At 55.2% G+C, this 20,705-nt stretch overlaps 1 protein-coding gene across 6 annotated transcripts in view; it reads right to left on the bottom strand.

The window, feature by feature from the left end:
- Positions 1-1,775: 1,775 nt before the first annotated feature.
- BANP (BTG3 associated nuclear protein) overlaps positions 1,776-20,705 on the bottom strand; it is an 88,171-nt gene continuing 69,241 nt past the window's right edge. For all 6 annotated transcript variants that reach the window (XM_077754107.1, XM_077754108.1, XM_077754109.1 and 3 more), the window contains 2 exons: positions 6,117-6,260; positions 1,776-2,393 (listed from right to left, as the gene is read on the bottom strand). In XM_077754107.1, the coding sequence (XP_077610233.1) occupies positions 2,322-2,393; positions 6,117-6,260 (216 nt within the window). In that variant the 3' untranslated portion in view covers positions 1,776-2,321. The remainder of the gene's footprint in view (positions 2,394-6,116; positions 6,261-20,705) is intronic.

The following is a 20,705-nucleotide window of genomic DNA, read 5'->3' as shown; positions in this document are numbered from 1 at the left end:
ATACTCCTGCTCTTGAAAAAAATTCCTTGCAATTTCCTTTATGGGAGGGATCATCTACAGGTAACATCGTTGTTTTGTTCATAAAAGGTTTTTAAAATGTTATCCAACTCTTTAATAGCTTTGAGATATAATTGATAGGCCAAATATTTCACACTTTTAAGTGTATATTTCAAGGATTTTCAGTGTATTTACAGAGCTGGGCCAACATCACCACTGAATTCCAAAACCTTCTCATCACCTTGCACAAAAGCCCGCCCCCACTAGCAGCCACTCCCGTCTCTCCCTCACGTGGCCCCTGCACCCAGGGATCTGCCTCTGCTCGCTGCCTCCACAGACTGGCCTATTAGGAACAGTTCACAGAAACAGGATCACGTAACATGTGGTCTTCTGGCTTCTTTCACTCAGGAAGATGGTTTTGAGGCTCATCTGTGTTAAAACCCATATCCGACCTTCATTCCTTTTAATGGCCAAATAGTATTCATTTTGTGTGTGGCCAGATCCCATTCAGTTTACCCGTTCACCTTTTACAGACACGTGGCTGTGTCTACTCTTTGGCCATTAACAGTAATGCCGCAACGACCATTTGGGAACATGTTTATGTGTGGACATATGCTTCCAGTTCTCTTGGGTGTATGTACAGCGCACACCTACATGGACATGCTGGGTCCGATGGCGACTGTCCCCATTATTCCTGAACAACATTCAGTTTTCGTGAACACTCAATTTCTCTCGGTGCCTTGCTGGCAGCAGCCTGTGCTCCTGACTTCCAGCGGGCGTTAGGGGATGGCCCGTGCTGCTGCTGCGGGGGGATGTCCCTTCTCTCTGGCTGCTTTCAGAGTGAGCTTTTGCCTTTAACGATGTGTGGGTGTCCAGGCATGATCTTACTTTTACTTCTGCTTGGGCTCTGCTCTGTGTCTGGAATCCTGTAAATGTCATCTTCCTTCTACTACCTCCTTCCGGGATTCCAGACACGTGGATGGGATCGTCCCCCAGCCTTGGGGAGCCGGTCCTTTTTCCCATTTCCATCTGCGGGAGGATGGCCTCTCCCAAGGGACTGTCCTCATCCCAGAGTGCTGGTCCCTGGAGGGTGGATGGAGGCATGGGACGCAGAGGTGCCATCCCACTCTCGGGAGCTGCTCCCCTAGCCTGCCTTCGCCCCTTAGCGCGTGCTGGGCTGAACCATCCGGCACAGCACCCCACAACAGGGTGCCGTGGGAGATATCAATTGTTTGAGATGGCAAAGAGGAGCATGTCTAAGTTGGTGAATACAACTTCCTGGTGGGAATCTCCCAGACAGCCAAGGTAGCCGCGAGAAGGGAGTGGACCGAGCAGGCCAGACCACTGCTGGGGACATGTCTCACAAACCACCACTGGGATTTGTCTGGAACTATCTTTCTTCTTAAATATAGATGATAAGGTGTGTTTCTTTGGATGGCAGCTTCCCTAAGGATCCCCAGAGCGGTAACTCTGTGCAGCTGGGAACGGCCTGTGTCATCACCAGCACAGCCTGCTTGCGGGAGCTCCTGCGGTAGAGACAGGCTCACTGTCCTGAGGGGCACCGTGTTCGAGATGCGGCATGCCGCGGCACAGCACGTGGCATCTGGTAGAGCCAGTCCCAGGCCCTATTACACGGAACCAGAAGAAATAGCCACAACCCCTCCTTTTGGACCCTACATCCAGTGTCAGCATGGCTGAAAGGGCCTATCGTGTGACTTCCCAATATGAGGCCAGCCTCAGGGTGAAGCATCTCTCAAGAGGAAAGGACACAAAGCTGCTGTGGTCATAAATACATTTTATTTCATTAGAAATGCATAATTACCAGTTTTGAGAGCATTTCCCCCCTAGAAAAGTAGGTAAGCAATATTTCCATCAAAATCGTTAGTCGTCTTTTGCAAATACCTATGTTCGTTACACTGAACAGAGCACACAGCAAAAGGCTTCTGCTACTTCACTTTTTTTTTCAGTTTTCTTTTTTGTTATAAACACCATAGCAAATTAAAAAAAGCTGTTTGAACAGAGAAAAATATCGTCGTTCTTGATTTTCCGCGTGTACGTGACGCCTCCGCGCTGTGCTGCCCCACTCTTCCCGAGACGCCGACAGCGGGACAGGGCGGTGGCGGCTCCTGTCACCTCGTCTCTGGACTGGGACACTCTCCCCGTGGTGAGGCTTTCAGATGCACTTGAACAGAACATGTGCAGCCACCTCCGTGCAAAGCCATGGGACCGGGGTGCATGGAGAACTGGGTGGCCGGCGGGGGCTGGTGCCGGGCACGGCAGCAGCTCTGTCTTAGGTTGGGCTGCGGGAGGGTGGCCCGGCCCGCCTACTGGATCTGGATCGCCCCGTGCTCCAGCTGCATCTCAGGCTGCAGGGGGGGCTGCAGGGTGTCTGCGGTCTGCAAGAGGGGAGAAAGGAGGGCTTTCCATCAAGGGGCCTACCAGCGCATGTCCAGGCCGCTCACACTCGCGAAACACCAACGGCTTTCTTGCATGGAATAAACACATACAACAGGGCTAGAAAGGGCTCAGAGTCCTAGGTTCACCCCTGCTCTGGGACAGGACTCTCCCAGGGGCCACGGCCCCTCTTTCCAGGACCTTCTGTTTACCCACGCCACCCACCACCCTCCCCACACATGCTCTGTGGCCCAGCGAAGTTCTGCATGTCACTGGGGAATGCCTTCGGAGTACTTAACCCATCCTATTTACCGAGAATTTCCGTCACCATTTTACCTTCTTATAAAAACTGTTTCAATGTTCCAAAAAAACATTTCAGGGGCAGTCACCTTTCCCTCCTTAACCAGAGAAGTTCTAACCCATGCTCTATATATATTTAAAAGATTTTAAATTATATTCACAGTTTCAAGATAAAGGGAAAAATACTACTTGGAATAAGCCCCTGATCGTGCATCTCAATCATCCAGAATAAGCCCCAAAACAGAGACTGACTGGGGTTTTCTTCAGGCTCTTCTGAGCCGTCAGCCAAAGGCAATGTCACAAAGATTGGACCCTCAGAGGTGGGCTTCCGGCTGCCCTGGCAGGAAACTTGGTTGCAGAGGTGAGGCGTGAGGGTGGGAAGGAAGGAAGAGGCAGGAAGCTGTGGACGGTGGTGGGCAGGAGCCCCGGGAGAGGCACTGGCGCTGCAGCTCTTACTACTAAGGCTGTAGGTTTGAAATGCAAACATCAAGGGACAGGGCACATGGAGAGTCCTGGAGGCAGGGAGGGGCCCGCAGTCGATGGACGTGGCACGGGCACGAGCCACACAGCCCGTGGGGCGGCCAGAGCATGAACCTGGGAGGCACAGCAATGGTGACCACACATCTGGTTACAGGCTGGGCAGAGGCCCGTCTGGGACCGAGAGCTCCTCCCCATCCTTGAAAAACTAGAAAGGTAGCTTTGGTCTCAGGCACACAGAAGGCGGAGCACAGATGAGTTGGGAACGTGTCTGGGACTTGGGGACCCCCGCACTCTGATGAGGACCCCTCCTTCTCCTGTGTCCTCAAAACATAGCACCAGACCCATGTCTCAGGCAGGAAATGTCAAGAAAGGGCTCCAAGCAGACGATTCAGAAAGTTCTCGGGCACCTGCCTGTGCAGGTGGTCCCAGGCCAGGGCTCGCCCCAGGGCACTCACTGCCCTTCCCACTGGCTGCTCTGAGCGGCCGGCGCCCTGGCTTCCGGCCCAAGAGAAGCCCATCCCCTCGGGAGCTAGACGGCTCTTCCAGCCCCTGGGGGCTCCTGGGGGCTCCTGATCTCTTCCAGGAGCGAATCTGGGTATGTGGCCCTGTTCTGACTGGCACACTGAGAAGAAATCCTACAAGAGTGGAGCCCTTTCCTTCTGCAGACGTGGCCCTGTCTGTGGCGGGGCCATGGGAGAGCCAGCCCCCGAGGATGAGGCAGGAGTGGGCCCCAGGGACGAGCATGGTGGGCTGGGCCTGGGGCCACCCTGCTGCTATATAACCTGCAGACTATTCAAGTCCGTGCCAGGTGAGATCCTCTACAGGGAAAACACCCAGTGGGTGTGAACCTCATCCTATGGCCTGTTTTTATACATACTCATTCAGTGGGTCCCAAGACCAGCCAGGCAGGAATGGAGACAAAGAACACAGACAGGAAGCCAAGGTGGCAAAGAGCTAAAACGGACACAGCGTTCCTCAACTGTGAAATGTGTCCAATGACCGTGACCTCGGCTCAGTGAGACGGCTCGGCACAGCATCCGCGTCTGGAGCACACACTGGGCCCTTCCACAACTGCCGGGCAGTAGGGAAGAGTTGCCTTTGTGCAATGACCCATGTGTGACCACCCAGGGCATGTCACGAGCCACCCAGCGTGGGACGAGGCGGGCCTGCAGGGGCTCTTTCTTCCCAGACAAGTTAATGCTCAGACCCCCGCAATGAGCTGGCCAGAGAGAATTCCACCTTGTCCCCCCAATACTGTGGGCTCCTGGTCACACCCAACCCTTCTCGGTTGATCTCCAGGGTGGGGTGGGCCTATGTGGTCACTGCTGCACAAAAGCCACACCAGAAGTGGACTGAGTGCCCAGGCTGCCACGTGGGAGTGGCCTGGTGGGGGGCCGGCCGGGGGCAGAGAGGAGGAGAGGCAGCGGCTTCTCCAAGAAACACGTTTGCCAGCTGGGGCCTCGCTGTGAATCAGATTAAGAACTGAAGTCCTCATGGGATTGCCAAGTTCACTGCTGGCCACCCAGTCACTAGGTCACCCTGAGCACCTTCGCTAGCCCCCCTGAATCCCATTCCTCAGCAATCACCTCATGAGGCTGCAAGGCAAACAAAGGAGAATCTTCCTTCCTGCCGAGGACAGAGCATACACAGCACCAGCACGGGGCCTGAGTGGAGTGCGGGAGGGGAGAGGGCCCCATGGAAATCTGGGGCCTCAGTTCTGAGCGTTAGAGGCCCATGGCATCGAGAAACACGTCGCTCCTCAGTGCCGGGACGCAGAGGGACAGGAGTGGGCCCAGAGAACGGCAGGTGTGCGAGAAGGCAGGCAGGAGCCGGCCGGCCATGCTCGGAGCAGACGGGAGTCCCTGCATCAGGGTGGATCTCGGCCTGGGCTCAGCAGGAAGGCCCACGAGGTTTGAGAACACGGGCCACCCACAGCCTGAGCTTTGTGCCAGTGACCCCCACGGTCTGGGACCCGTCCTAGCTTACTCACACAAACAGTCGACCCATCAAATTGAAAGTATGCCGTCCCCGCAAGGGGGCCTCCAGCCGGCTCTTCGCCCTGGCATGGAGGGCCCGGGCCTGGCTTCCCAGACCCAGGAGATCTGAGGAGAGGCCACGGTGTTCATCTGGCCAAGTGCACTCACCAGGGGGCAGCTCCACAAGCCTGTCAAATACCAAAGCAGCAGCCCCCTTACCTGACATCTCGGGAAGTGTGCACACTGTTTCCTGTGCTTCTGGGGGAGCACGGAGACGACAGGTGGTTTCTGGGATGCGGGGGGGATGGGAGCGGGGGAGCCAGTGCTCAGCCAGTCAGACTGCGTGGAGGATGCACAAACTGCATGGAGGACGCACAAACCGAGCAAGGGGAACCTGGGGCCCCAATGCCCGTGTGGTTCCCCGCAAGGCCCTCGGCTGCCACATGGAAGGCGCCCAGGCAGGAGGCTGGAAACCAGGCCGGACAGGGCCCTCAGGACCGAGTGACGTCATCCTGCATCTCTGCCGCCCAGCAGAGGGGCCGCTGGGGTAAAGACCCTCAACCTGCCTCCAAGAAAGGGTCAAGGCCGAGGGCTGGGGCAACAAGGGCAGAGCCTGTTGTCTGCGGGGAAGCTGACCTCTGGGTCGTTCTGCAGTTCCCAGGGGCCGGCTCCGCGGGGTCAAAAGCTTACAGACGAACATTTACCGGAGACACAGCATCTCCAGAGTTGGTTTCATATCGGCACATGGGCTGAGACCCACCTCCTCACCTTCACCGCTTCAGACACTTAGAAAACACAGAGTCCCGCAGCGGTGCCTGTGTCCACACCACGTGCCTCCCGTGGCAGTGTGCCTTGCTCACAGGAGGGCATCAGAAGGAGAAACACCCCAGCTATGTCCAGAGCTGCAGAAGCCCCGGGACCTGTCCTCAGACAGGGTGTCTGTCCACCTGCACACGGGGCGGGACCCACCTGAGCTGCAGCGGTGTGGTCAGTCACCGGAGCTAGCTGGACGTACTGGACCTGGATGTCGCTGCCCTGGAGAGGCGAGCCGTCCACCCCTGCGGCAGCAGGGTCGGAAGAGGCCACGGCGATCAGCTGGGCGCCCTGCAGCACCTGGGGAGACAAAGCAGGCCCCCATCAGCACGGACACCGGTGCCACTCTGCCGTGACGTGAATCACGGGGGACGGCCCAGGGCCACACTGTGGGGTCCATGTGTCTTGTGAATCACTCTGGAATAACATCTGGTAGGCAAGTGAACACGCGTGTATGGCGTGAGTGTGAGAGCATGAAGCATGTGCACATCGTGACCAAGATGTGCAACATGTGACCCCTCGAACACCCACGTACTGGACACAGCCCAGGGACAGGGCTGAGGGTGCCCGAGAGGGGGGCAAGGGAACCATGGGATGTGGGACAGATGCAGGATCACTGTACACCTTGCAGAGATCACTGCTATCTGAGGTTCTTGGGAAGGGAGACCCTGAAGGCAGCCTGGAGGGGACAGAAGATGGCGGCAGGTCCCCGACCCGCACTCTCCAGGAGCCCCCAAAGTGCTCAAGAGCCAGACACACAAGGAAGCCCTCGGGCAGTGGACACTGGCAGTTACGAAGCAAAGCAGAAACAAGCCGGAGTTAGGCCCCCCCCCCCCGTGGCTGCAGATGGAGCAGAGAGGAGCTCAGGGTAAGGAGCTGCCATCAGGAGGGAGGTGACGGTTGGAAGGGAGCCCCCAGGGGACAGGGGACAGGAGACCCGGAATCCCACTGTGGACCGTGCCCAAAAGAGGGGACAGATGAGGCCCCCGGGGATGGGCTCTGGGTGACCCCACCACTCATGAGCACCCCCGCGCCCAGGCCCAGTTCCCACTCAGCCTGTCTGGTACTCCAAGCTGGTGCAGGTGGGCTGGGACCTCGCTGCCCTGTAGGCCAGCCGGGGAGGTAGGGGTGAGTGCATCCGTGGCTTTGCATTCATGAGGGCAGAGTCCCTGCCTGTCGTGAACTGTGGGGGTTTATACCTGGGGTTGTATCCCACCCCCTTCAAATTATGTGTCCACAAGACTACAGATACCTGTGGCGGTCCACAGCAGGGAGGGAATGGCCATGCTTCCCCACCAGCCCAACTGCCTCCCACAGCAGTGCTCAGGGCTGAGGAAGAGGGTGAGGGACTCAGAGAGGGGAAGGGGCTGCTCCACCCGGGAAAGACAGGCTTGGATACAGCCTGTGGTTTTCAAAAAAAATTTTTTTTAACATTTTATTTATTTCTGAAAGAGAGAGACAGTGTGAGCAGGGGAGGATCAGAGAGAGAAGAAGGCACAGAATCTCAAACGGGCTCCAGGCTCTGAGCTGTCAGCACAGAGCCCGACGTGGGGATTGAGCCCACGAACCGTGAAATCATGACCTGAACTGAAGTAGGCTGCCCAACCGAGCCAGCCAAGCGCCCCATAGTCTGTGGTTTTCAAACAGCAAGGTAGTTTTTGATGAGCCAAAGTTCTATTTCTTTAACAACACATCCATCACTGGGAAAACACACATGAATTCAACTCTTAGAATAAAAAATGGCGGAAAGTTCTTAACTATTCTTCCTTGTGTGTCTTCAGAAACCATTTGCAGACAGTTTCATATTCTAACACCAGCCAGCTGTGCCAGAGAGATGCACCCCACCAGACGCTGTGGCTGCGTCCTGGACCCGCAAAGGCACTTCGCAGATAGGATAAAGGTGAGGACATCTAGACAGGGGGCATCCTGCGGTATCAGGTGGCCCCACGTCAACTTCACCCTTCCTGGCTGCGGAGGGGCACAGATGCAGTGTGAGAAGAGCCTACCGGCCGACTGCTGGCTTGGAGGATCGAGGACGGGCCGTGAGCCAAGGATGCGGCAGGCCTGGGGGCCAGGACAGACAGGAAACGATCGTCCCCCGGAGCCTCCAGGAGGAGCCCGCCTGTGACAGCCTGACTGCGGCCCCAGGAGGCCCACACTGACCCGTGACCTCCAGACTGCGCGGGAAGGAGCGTCTGGTGTGAGCCAGCAGGCGTGTGGCCACTGGTCCCGCAGCCACAGGACATGCACACAACGCGCCTGCCTCTCCTCAGCTGCCTCCTTCCAAGGAACTGGCCTCTCGCTCCCAAGGGCTGATCCAACAACGGCAGCTCCTCTTCTATCACAAGCCATTTGTACCAACGAGTGTTTAGGAAAAAAAAAAAGGTTTGAAAAAACTGGAGAAAACCAAAGTCCGCTGTATTACTCACGTTCCCTCTTCCCCAGGACTTCCCTCTGCCAGACCGCTCACGGTCGGCAAGCAGACTCAGTCTTGCTGAATTCCGTACCGCCCCCCAACCCCCACATGGCAGGGACAGCCCCCCGCGACCCTGGGGAGGGCGGGTAGCCTCTCATCTAACTGGCAGAGTCCCTGGGAACGGGTGTGTGGCTCAGGGAAGGGCTCCCACAGGGCCAGGAACTCGGCCTCACGACAGCTGGGAAAAAGACCGGAACAGAGAAAAGACGAAAAGTACTTGGTGGTAAATCCTTAAAGCCACACAGACGTTTATGTGCCTTTCGTAGGGGGAGAAGGCGGAAGAGCAGACCGGTGCTGTGAGGCCACCCCAGCCAGCACGGTTTCGCTGCATCCTGGACTGAACTTAAAAACCACGCAACGCTTTGAAACACGGGAGCTAAAGTGTTAGGTGATGAAGTCATGACTCTGTCAGGGCTGCATGACATAAAAGATTCCTCAATACGCTGGTTTAGGGTCAAATCATCAACTGTGTTTTAATGAAAGCCGCGCAGTCCTGGGGCTGTTTCCAGAGAAGGCTCCGTCTTACTCTGGCTGTGGCTGTGAGCCACCACCTTACACTAGAGAGCGCTTTACGGTTTCCTGTGGGTCAGCATTGCCAATGAGGTGACTTGTCACATGAACCACACAGGTGATTAAATCCTAACACTCGGAACTTTAGGAACCTCAGCATCTTATGTGCTGCATATAACCAAAGAGACACATCACCAGCCTGGCTGGCAAGTAAAAATAAAGATCGGAAAATGTTTCCACCTGAGATTTCATTCCAAACACCACACCTCCTCAGCGCGTCCACACTGGTTTGGTTTTGACAGCCGAGTCAGGAATGAGTCCGAGCCAATATGCACAGGACTGGCGGGAAAGGCCTTCCAGCCACTTAGCGCCCCTGCCCTTCCTCACCCGCAGGAGCCTCAAAGCAAAGGGCTGGGGATGTGGCCAGAAGGAGGTGCTGCGATGCCCCCGGAAAAAGGGAGGCAGCGCTGCTCCGGGGTGGGCGGGGGAGGGCAGCGAGAGTCCCGCAGGGAGACAGCTTCTCTGGGGGAAGAACAGCATCCACCGCAGGGGACGGGAAGGCCGCTCAGGGGCAGCATCGGGAGCTGGGCAGCTGCGGTGAAAGCTGTGCGGAGAAAGCTGAGACCCGGATCACAGAGCGCCTTCCGGGCCCACTTCACACACGCTGAATGCTGGGGACCGAGGCCACCACCCTGGCCTGGCCCTGCTCACTGGCTTCATTCCGAGGCTATGCTCAGCCCCTCGAGGGGGACATCCCCCACCACGGGCTGACCTCCGCACACACTGGCACCCCGGCCGGGGCTCCAGCATTGGGGGAGAGATGTCGCCACACACGAGCAATGTGCATAGTCCTCAAACTTCAGAAAAGCTCTCTTCAGTGGAGATTAAGGGAGAAAAAAACACAAGAAGGAAAGAGCAGGAGACCGCCCTGCCCATAGGGAGCTGCCTCCCAAGTCCAGCCAGCCAGGACTCCCAGGGCTTTCTGGTCACAGCGCAGCCCAGCAGGCAGACGAGGGGGCCTCGTCTCACATCAATGAGCCGGTGAGGAGGAGCCCGGGCTGCGCGGTCAGGCCACTTCAGTGCTGGACCTATGCGGCAGAGTCCATTCTCGGCTTGCTGAAGCGGGGAGGAGGAGGAGGAAGAAGAGGAAGTCTAGAAGGTCAGAGCAGAGGATGGCCAAGTTACAGACCATTGGCTTCCCAGCCATCGGTACCTATTTATTAAGAGCAGGTTCCAAAGAACCTCCATGAGCTCATACACAGAGGGCACATCATGACCACTGACTGGCGGGCACCCCCGTGGCGTGAGGAGGGAAACCCACTGACCGTCAAGCTGGAGGGTCAGTTCACCCTTTATGTAGTGCTGTCTGACAATCAAAGAGTGAGCCACTTGCACTGAGCAGGGCTTGGTGCAGGACCCTTCCTTTCTAGGCCACAGTCAGGGCAGAGGAAGGTCTAAATGATCAGCGTGTGGCAGGCCAGTATCAGGGCACACAACACAGAGAGGCACAGAGACGAAGGCTGAGGGGGAGGACCTGGCAGGTGCCGCCCCACGGGGCCTCAGGGAGGCTCTCAGCTTGAGCCACTCACGAGGAAGCCAGGAGGCAGCGGACACTCCGCTCTGTGACATGCCCCCGCGGTGGCTGTGATTTACTAGGATAACGCATGTGAAATGGGTAAAAATAAAAGAACACTACAGAAATCCATCACCCAAGAACCTCACTTGCCTTGTACGCTTTGAAAGCAGCTCAAAGCTCCAGCAGCCTCCCGAACATACAGTAGGTGGAGATACAAGGTGTACATTTGGACTTGCTTTCAAACTGGTAAGGAATAAAGGCTAGTTACATCAAGTCTAAAATGAAGGGCAGCAAAAATGAGGTCACATGTCACTGTCACACGGGTCACAGTGGCACCCCACCACGAGCCCACTGCAAGCGCACAGTCCATCCTTGCTCTGTTGGGGGGCGAGAGCCCAGTGCCGCCACCCACCTCCCACCCCCTAGAATGGGCGGGAGGTCTCCAAAGGTGAGCTCCCAGCTCCTTCCCACTGGCTTGAGGTTTGTGGCCTTTTCCAGGCTCCGGAACATAGGAAAATCTAACAGGAATGCAGTGAGTTCCCAGGCCACCAGCCTGCAGCTGACCTGGGAGTGGCCCCCTCCCCGACCCCACAGAGAGCACAGGCACCTGCCGCCTTCGCGGCCTCACCGACAGGGCTCTCCCCTGCACAGCTGTGAGGCAGGGTCAGTCACTGTCAGATGAGGGACCATTAATGGTATAGGGGATGCGTCTGAAGCGGCCTACGCAGGGAATCCTGGATCCGAGAGCACTGGGTTTTGCAGTGCACCCATCTGGTTTCCCTCTATGTGGTGCCAACCATGAGACTGTTTAGTACCCACTGAAATCATACAAAACAGCTACAACCATAAAATAAACACAAGAAGTCCAAGGACTTTTCAGTAATGTTTAGATACAAAATTCTAAATCCAACCCAGAATGTGCTCAGATGAAACAAAACAAAAGATCCTCTTTTGACAGTTAATTGTGTGTGTGGCCAGGAACAAAGACAGGCCAAGAAATCCAAAGGTTCCCTGGAACACAAGGTCATTCACTTGTTCTTGCCATCCAACTTGTTAAGGAAACAGAGGCAAAGAGGGCAGCCTTTTCAACACTAAACGTTGTCAAGAAGTAGCTTCCTCATGACAGAAAATCAAGGACTGAGAGCGAGGCCTGTCAGCCTGTCCTGGGGACGTCCCAAAGCACCAATGGCCAGGAGGTCCACCAGCCGTAAATCTCTCTCATACGTTTGCACAGCAAACGCCAGAGACAAATAATCATTCTTAAGCCTTTGAGCCTGATGGGAACACTCCTGTTTCCCAGGCTCCATTCTGAGTGCTTTCATACATCGAGTCGCCCCGAGGAGACGGTCAGAAATGAGCACTGACAGAAGGGAGTCCCAGGCAGATGCGGACACCGCTGCTCTGGGGTCGCCCTCGGACCTGCTGACAAAGACTTCTCAGAGGCCCGAGGGCTGGAGGGGGCCGGGGGGACGGCATCCAGACCCGGCTCACAGAAAGATGCCAGGCAGCAAGCAGCAGTAAGAGCAGTTTCTGCCGTCGGCTCTGCGGCTCGTTTCAGCATTGGAGCCTCAACCTCAAACGCAATCTGGGGAGAAAACAAAGCAAACCCTGGAAAGCACAATAAAGCAGAGACGGCCCTGTGGAGACACGTGGTGCTCATCCCCATCGCCCCAGACAGGACAGCAGTCCTGGCAACGAATCTTAACCATGTGCCTTAAAACCTCCTAGCAGACTGGGGTCGGGGGGAGGGAGGGAAGGGTAATAACTCAGCCGAAGTCAGATCCAAAGACCTCCAGGTTTTCCCCTGTGTTCCAGGCCCCTAGAAGGGGCGCGTGGGGTGGGTGGGGAGTGGGAGACACGGAACGGAAGACAGTCCCATGTGTCTGGTGATGCGTAACTCAGTGCAGTGAAGTCACACCCGCTCGGAAAAGGGAGGGGTGCCCGGGGCCCCCAGCCCGCCCACCGGCACACTCCAGGACTGTGAGGAGCTGAAGCGGCAGCCGCGGCCTCGCACGCTGCTTCTGCCCCCCTTCCATGCCCCTGCCCCTGCAGCTCTGGTCACTTTGTTAATTTAGGAACTCACTGCACCGAATAAGGAAAGTTCTTACTGTGCTCACTGTGTGGTGTAAGAAAGAACCAGAAGGAGTGATGCCATCTTCCTACTGAGTTCAAATCTACAGGAAGCGTTTAAAGCCTCTGTGCTTTACAGGAGCTACGAATGCCGACTGACACCCGCGGCTCCAGGGAAGCCAGAGAAGGCCCGGAGGGTGTGGCTCTCAGGCTCTGGAGGGAAAGACCAAGACGGGGACGGGTGCCTCTCACGGGCCCACCTGCGTCCGCACGTAGATGCAAACAGTCCGTTAGGTTGGAAACACACACCATAAACTGCCCACTAATGTGCATCTCTGGGTGACGTGGCCTCAATCAACACAGCATTTTTATTCTGTTCTGAAAAGCAAGGTTCAGAAATGGATCTGTCTGCCGAGCAAGGTAACCGCACCCCTAGCAGAGAACATTTAGGGAGTGACCCCTTGCCCCTGGTGGCCAGGACGGCACTTCTTCCCTCTCCAAGAGCAGGTCCAGAGGCAGCTGCATCCCCACAGCCCAGTCCCAAAGCACACCCTGACATCAGGCATCAGGAGGCGCACACAAAACTGCCCCCACTACGTGTCCCTTCATATTCCCCAAAGGACAGTCATGTGGAGACGGGGGGGCAGAGGGAGGCACAGGCCTCTCCCCAAGGCCTCACTGCAACAGAACTTCCCCCCATGCCGCCACCACACAGCAGCTGGCTCCGTGGTGCAGACTTTGAGCTCATTATACACCACTGGGGCACGTGGATGCTGTGCGTCCATCTGTGTCCACCAAATGTCCACGTCTTAACCTCCAGTACCTATAAATGTGGAACCAGAAGTGCCTAAGTGGCTCAGCAGGTTAAGTGTCTGACTTCAGCTTGGGTCATGATCTCACGGTTCATGCGATCAAGCCCCACATCTGGCTCTGCACTGATAGTGCGGACCTTGCTTAGGATTCTCTCTTCCCCTCTCTCTCTCTGCCCCTCCCCTGTGCATGCTCTCTCTCAAAATAAATAAACTTTTAAAAATAAGTAAATGTGAAACCAGAGCCTGGGAGGCTGAGATTAAGCTATAAGCATAAGTCACGTCAGAGGCGGGTGGGCCCTAATCCAAAAGTACCACTCCTCGTAAGAAGAGAGACGTTTGGCCAAGACATGGGAAGAAGGGTGCCACGAGACCCCAGAGGAAGGGATGGAGGGGTGCGACCACAGCCCAGGATGCCTGGCACTCCCAGGAGCAGCAGGCAAGATGCCCCCAGAGCCTCCAGAAGAAACACAGCTCCGAGAACCTGGATTTTGGACCGGAGACCTCCTGACTATGAGAGAACACATTTCTGTTGTTTGAACCACACAGTGGGGGTCACTAATTTTGGGGTGATAGCTCAGGAACAGACCTCAGACCTTCAGACCCTCAGATGAATCACATAATCCCATGCCCCGGCCCACCTGGTCAGCTCTCTTAGCTTCCTTCCAGAGAACTCTTAGCTTCCTTCCAGAGAAGGTGCTGGCAGTGCACCCCCCCCGCCCCCCCGGCCAGGTGCTCACATGCAGGTGACCAGGTCCTCCAGGCGCCTCCAAGGGCAGCCTTCCCAGCCCTCTCATAGAGCCAGCCCATAGGCTTCTCCCCGGTGGTGGGGACAGGGTCCCCTGGGCATGCGGACAGGTACAGGGGTCAGCGCATAGGAGATGCCGCTGGCCGAGCACACAGGGAAGAGCACGGCAGGGCCAGGCTGCCGACAAGGTCAGAAGGACACTGGTGAGAATCTGAAGCTGCTCGTGTTGCTTAAATACGATCGTGAGAAATCTGGCAAGATCAGGACAAAACAAGTGGCGGTCTCTTAAAGAGTCAAATTCCAATTTCCCATCAAGAACTGGCCCCTCTGGACCTATTTCCCGTTGCTGTGATAACCTGCAGGAGAGGCCCCCTCACCATGCTGACGGGCTGCTCCTCCCCAGATGAGCACAGGGTAAGCTGACAGGACCCTACTCCCTGCTGGGCCTGAGCCCTCCCCCGGGACACTGGGGGCAGTGTTTGAGAACGCCATGGCGAGGAAGTGAGATACGAGAGGATTACTGTCCCGCGAGCGAGTGTCTGAGGACAAGCAGCCACAAACCCCCCGACCTGTCACAGCGTCCCACATCCTCTCTGGGAAAAGACCCGGTGCTCCAGGATGAATGTCTGTCTCCCCTGCTCCCCCAATCCCTATGTTGAAGCCATAGCTTCTCGTGTGATGGTGTTTGGAGATCAGGTCAGGAGAGTGAAACCCCAAGATGTGACTGGTGGCCTTCTAGGAGGGCGACACAGGGCCTGCGTGTGTGACCTGTGGCCTTCTAGGAGGGCGACACAGGGCCTGCGCGTGTGCACCAAGGACGGCGGTGCGGCCTTCAGGCAGAGGGTCCAGCTGTCTGGCCAACAGCTCCCAGGCCGGTGAGAACTCAGGGTCTATGGGAGCAGTAACGGCCGCCTGCACACAAATAGGGACAGACAGTGAACAGACCTCCCCTTCCTCCCAGTGACATGGGAAAGATGTCCTCAGGAAACAGAATTCCAGAACTGTCCAATCACCAAAAGGCCAGCCGGTGAGAGGGCAGCCAAGGCGTTGTGGGTACGTTCAGAGAAGGCTGTGTAAGAAAACACCCACCAATGGACCCAGAGGCACTTCTGATACATTAGCCTTGGGTTTGAGACCTGCTGGAGCTAATTTTCTAGGACTTTTAAATGGAAGACACACACTGTGCTCTCTTCAATGGTCCTCAAAGACCTCGCCTACACACATCTCAAGTTCAACTTAGGAAAAAACATCTCCAGCAAGACCCTGAACCCACCTCCAGGAAGCAGGTCTCCGTCTGAGCACGCTGACCAGGGGCTCCACAGAGCATGTGTCTCAGCCCTCTGATGGCAAGACCGTGTTCTAGCCTCCAGGGCTCAGAAAGTGGACAACGGAAGACAGGCAAGGACGCTGGCCTTTTCAACGTGGCCCAGGGTCTGCAGGGTTGACCCTGAACAACTCAGCAGGAACAAGGATCTGCATCTGGGCATCTCCCGCACCCTCAGAGGAGCGCTATCATCTGCACGGCTCAGGTACCACCTGCTGTTCATGCCGACAAAGAACGGCCTGGCTGAACGGGACACTTGACGTGAGACTAATGGACACCAGGCATCACACGCAGCGCAAACGTGTAACTTCAGGTGTAGAAAATTTCTCACAACTTTCTCCGAGTCAAATACCAACCGAACGGCAACTTCCCACTTGGCGGGTGGTGGGTGGCCTCTGGGGAGGAGCGTGCAGATGCTCACGGGGAGCGAGGTGCCGTTTTACGTTACAATGTGCTCCTCCGCGGAGCATAGTGTGGGCTGTGTCCACATCACGGCCGTGCTCTGGAGACGGGAAACCACCACAGATAACTGGATGGCAGGGAGGAGAAACCTGAAGGTGAGTCCATGCAGCTGAAGCCGGGCCCTGGCTGAGGGTGCAGCTGGGCCCGGGCCGGGGGCAGGTCGGCAGAGGGAAGACATGGAGCCTGGGCTCCCTCCCCTGCAGCCCGCACTGGCAAAAGCCACGTGGAACCAAAGGAGAGCAGCCAATAACCAGGGACGTCCACATCCTGCTCCCCAGTGTGTCCTCTCCTGGGGACGTCCTGCACGCTGCCGGTAGCTATCAGGGTCACATATGTGACGTTCTAGTCATCACAAGAGCCCCTGTCAGCCATGGTTCCCCCTAAAGGTGAGCAGCACCATCAGAGCCTGTGAGGCTGTGCAGGGGCCTCAGCCGAGTCCACAGCACTGGTCATTTGGACAGATGTCACCTTGTTTGTTACCATGAGCTGCATTCTGCCCCAGAGGAAACGCAGCCTCCTCCGAGGCTAACTTCTGTCCGAGGCCCACAGGCCAGTAAAAATACAAACAAACAGAAGCAGCTTCAAGCACAGTTTCGTCAACTCCTGCCTGGCCACCCTGCACCACATGGCCGGAGCCAATCACGTGGGTGTGACTGAGAACTTAGACACGGGGCTGGGACCCTCAAAGCCTCGGGATTCTGAAAAGCTGAGGAGGACCTAAGGAGAACAGCTGTTTAGCTAAATCCTTGCCATCTCAGCCTTAGCGGTGAGGAGGGAACAGCCACAGGGCGTTTGGCGGAACACCTCTGATCTCTGCCGGTTTCTCTCCCTGTCTCCCTCAATGCCGACAGAGCGTGCCCCCAAACAGAAGACAATTTTCTCAGAAAGACTCACCCGCTGGTTACACCACGAAAGCCTGTACTTAAGGAGTCAAGATTTTCCCTCACAGTTCAGCGAACCGCCCACTAACTGGGCCCCTCTCAGAACCTGGTCAAGACCCTTGCATCCCACGGGTCCACCCAGCGTGCAGCAGCTGGCGACCTGCGTCTGAGCGTGTGGCCCAGGAGGTCTGTTGTCACTCTGCTGGCACCACTCCTAGGGAGTGACTGCGTCTGTGGAAGAGCAGCGGCAGCCATCACCAGAGCGTGAGCCCACACCGTCACTCCTGCTACCTTTCTACAGGCTTCTATTCCAAACTCACCTGCATGCACAGCTCCAGGCTTCTCCAGATAGAACACCCAACTCAGAGCTCAGCCAACCTTCACTGGTGGGCGTGGGACTGTCCCTAACGCCGAGTGCTGTGTACATCTCATGACACAGAAACATTAAGGGAGAACCCGCTGGTGAGAGCAAATGCATGGGCTCAGAGGAGCAGATGAAAAAGCAGAATTAAAAATCAGTCTGGGGCACTTTACAAGCTTCCTGTCTGTTTTACTTTGGGAGTCAACATGAAATAATGGCCTGATTTTAAAACTAAGGGACTGTATTTGTTCAAGCGAGAAAATACTTCCTCAATTATTTTTCCATCCCCTTAACGTGTGTGGTGCACAGAGCAGCTACCAGTTCAGTGGGCTCATCTCCCCGTCTCCCTCTTATACTTACACGCACACACACACACACACCTGACAGTCTCTGACGCTACACCTGCTCTCCTACTCAAACCTGGCGGCGTGTCACCCTGTTTCACTCTGAACTATGTACAAGTCCGCAGAGGAAGGCAAGACAGAAGGTGGTGCATTCACCACGCATTTCCAGGTGTCCCCCATCACCTGTGTGAGAGGGACCCAGGAACCCTTCTGGCTGCTCAGAACAAGGTGGAAACCACCTTGATTTTGTGATGTGTTACTGGGTCAGAAATTGACCTCTCCTCTTGAACTGTGTAAAGTGGAATGAAGCTTCCTGTACATGCAGACATGGCTTGCGCGGTCCTGTCTGCCCAGCCCCTCCGTCAGCGGGACAACAGCACATCACAGACTCCTGAGGAAGGAGAAAAGGGCCCGCATTCAAACTGTCCCTCAGGTCCCCAAGATGCGCAAGTGAGTTAAACAGTGTAGGATTCTGTTAAGTCATTCAACTCCCCGGTAAAGCAGCAGCTTTTTAATGTGTTAACCAGGCACCCTGGTCAGAATGGATCCAGGATTTCTAGATCAAAGATTCCTCATGAACACAAAATGGATTTAATACTCAGCGATTCACTTTCAAAGTGGGTTTTTAAAAAAAGTGTGACTTTCTACTGTGCTTGAAAACTTTCTCTTCTGTAGTAACTTTGTCATGTGATGGTTCAAGGGCTCAGGGTGACGTCAGTTGGGCTCCTAACTCTTATCCATCAAGACTCAGCTCGTGGCGTGCCTCTCACTGCCACAATGGCCAGCAGCGGGTCCTCAATGGTCCTGCTTCCTCCCGGCTCAGCGTCCCATGGGATGACCACGTGCTCCCGAGGTCTCCAGACCCTGAAGACCAACAGCACCCCGACGGAAGCCCTCCCGGCCCGACTTCCCTGGCACATTCTCCACTCACTAAGCTCTCGCCTTCCACAGGGCGGGTGGGGGCACGGGCTTGGGTTTCATGCAAGAGGGCCAGTCAGAGCACCTAAGTTTGCATGAGGCAAGTGCCAGGTTTGATCAAGAGAGGAATGAAATGTCCTAATGGGTGTCCCTTTCATTCCCAACCTCTTTGACGAGGAAGAAGGGAAATTTCTGTCCAATGACAGGGGTATCAATGGCCATCCTACCTTCAGTCTCACCTTCCACCCACCTCATTCTACTAACAGAAATTCAGAAATTCCGTTCCTGGAACTGCGGTGGTGACTTGGCTTCCTCTCGGCAGATGTCACCTACTGGGACGGCTCCTGGAATAGGATTCTCGGGCCTAAAGAACCCTTTACATGCTCCCTAGCTGCTCTGCGCCATTAGCCCAACAGCCAGGTTCACCGGCCATGGGCCCCAGCTGCCCACCCAGTCACATGGACATGCCCAACCACGACACAGCAGGCTCCCTAGCGAGAAACAGACACATTAAAAAGATCGTTGACATTAAAGCCCAAAGAAATCACCACATCTCCCTTATACACAAAAATTTCCACAAGGTGGATCCCACCAACGAGAATTTTATAATTAATCAGAAGTCACGACTTTTCAGCTTACTGAGCTGTAAGTTTTAAATAAGTAAACTTCTACACATTTCCAGGCTATTACTCATGATTAAAATGATCAGTGAATACATGTTCCATTTCTAAATAGCTTAAAAACGTTTGGGAATGTCTTCCATTTGTGCATCTTACAGTTAACTAAAAGGTAATCTGGAATAATTATTACTGAATTCATTCATCAATAAGTAATCATTAAGAACAGATAACAGGGGGGGCGCCTGGGTGGCTCAGTCAGTTAAGCATCTGACTTCAGCTCAGGTCGTGATCTCATGGTTCGTGGGTTCAAGCCCCGCATCGGGCTCTGTGCTGACAGCTCAGGGTCTGGAGCTGCTTCAGATTCTATATCTCCCTCTCTCTCTGCCCCACCCCTGCTCACGTTGTCTAAGAAATAAACATTAAAAAAATTTTTTTTTAAAAACAGAAAACGTGATACTGTACTAAAAGCTATAAACAATAGAAATGAAAAAAAAAATCTGTCGATCTAATGGTATTAAAACTATTTGATTCGGGGCGCCTGGGTGGCTCAGTCGGTTAAGCATCCGNTAAAAAAAAAAAAAAACAATTTGATTCAATCTTTTAAACATATCTGAAACTGATTTTAAGGTCTGCCCTTGATCTGAAGACCCCTCCCTTGACTGGTCACAAAACTCTGATGTGAGATCCAACCGGAGGGGCTCAGAGAGGACCGGGAGGTCTCCGCCTGCACACAGTGTGCCCACACAGTTGGAAGTGCCTTTGCGTGTTATCAAGCTCCTTCGGCCTCAACTCCTCTGAGCCCCTCAAAGACAACAACACTTTAGCTTCATAAAATACTATAAAGTCACATTTAAATAATCACCTCATCCAACCTCTTGGGAAACAGGATAATACTTTCCCACCCACACCACTGCCTGGCAGGAGACCGCCCTGTCTGTGACAGTCACAGGACATACGACGGACCTAAGCAGGAGCCCGCACCACCGACGCATCGTCACCAAGTCTGAAAATGCCTGTCTGTGCTGCTCACAAGATACCAACACCCTCTCGGGCGGGTTCTTGGGTGTTCTAGCCTACCTGTAGCCAGTCCATTTTGCTTCATATGACAAGCCTATGCTGGGGACCGAAAGGCCTCCTGCAGACCAGGTGAAGCCAGCAGTGGGGAACGCTGTGGCCCCAGCCCGCTGCCCCGCCCAGGCCAGCAGCCTCACAAACGGTGACGGACCCATAGCCTCGGTGCGTAGCTGGGGCTGGCCAGCCGGCCGGGCTTCCTCGACCAGGCAACAGGAGAGGCACACTTGTTTCTGTGACTTTTCTAGGATGTTTTTGGAACTAATCAACACCAAACTCTTCGCTTCTGGCCTTTATGGCTTAAATCACATTTTCCACCATGTCTAGTTAGAGAAGGCTTTCCATAAGGGATTGATTCCCTGACCTACCTAGGTTCTCCAAGATTTCTGTTTGTGTTTGGCCTGCAACGCAGGAACATATTTTCTTGAATGGAACGTTTTTATTAGAAGTGAAGTGACACAGTGTGCACTGTATGTGAGGTGGGGACTGCTCTCCCCGGTGCGGCAAGCCATCCGAAGTGGACTGCAGCCTCCCAGAAACACAACATTCTGTTATTGCTACAGAGGAAAGCATCC

This window comes from Crocuta crocuta, unplaced genomic scaffold (assembly GCF_008692635.1).
Source record: "Crocuta crocuta isolate KB4526 unplaced genomic scaffold, BGI_CrCroc_1.0 scaffold61, whole genome shotgun sequence".
Taxonomy (NCBI): Eukaryota; Metazoa; Chordata; class Mammalia; order Carnivora; family Hyaenidae; genus Crocuta; species Crocuta crocuta.
This window is presented reverse-complemented; position numbering and strand designations above follow the sequence as displayed.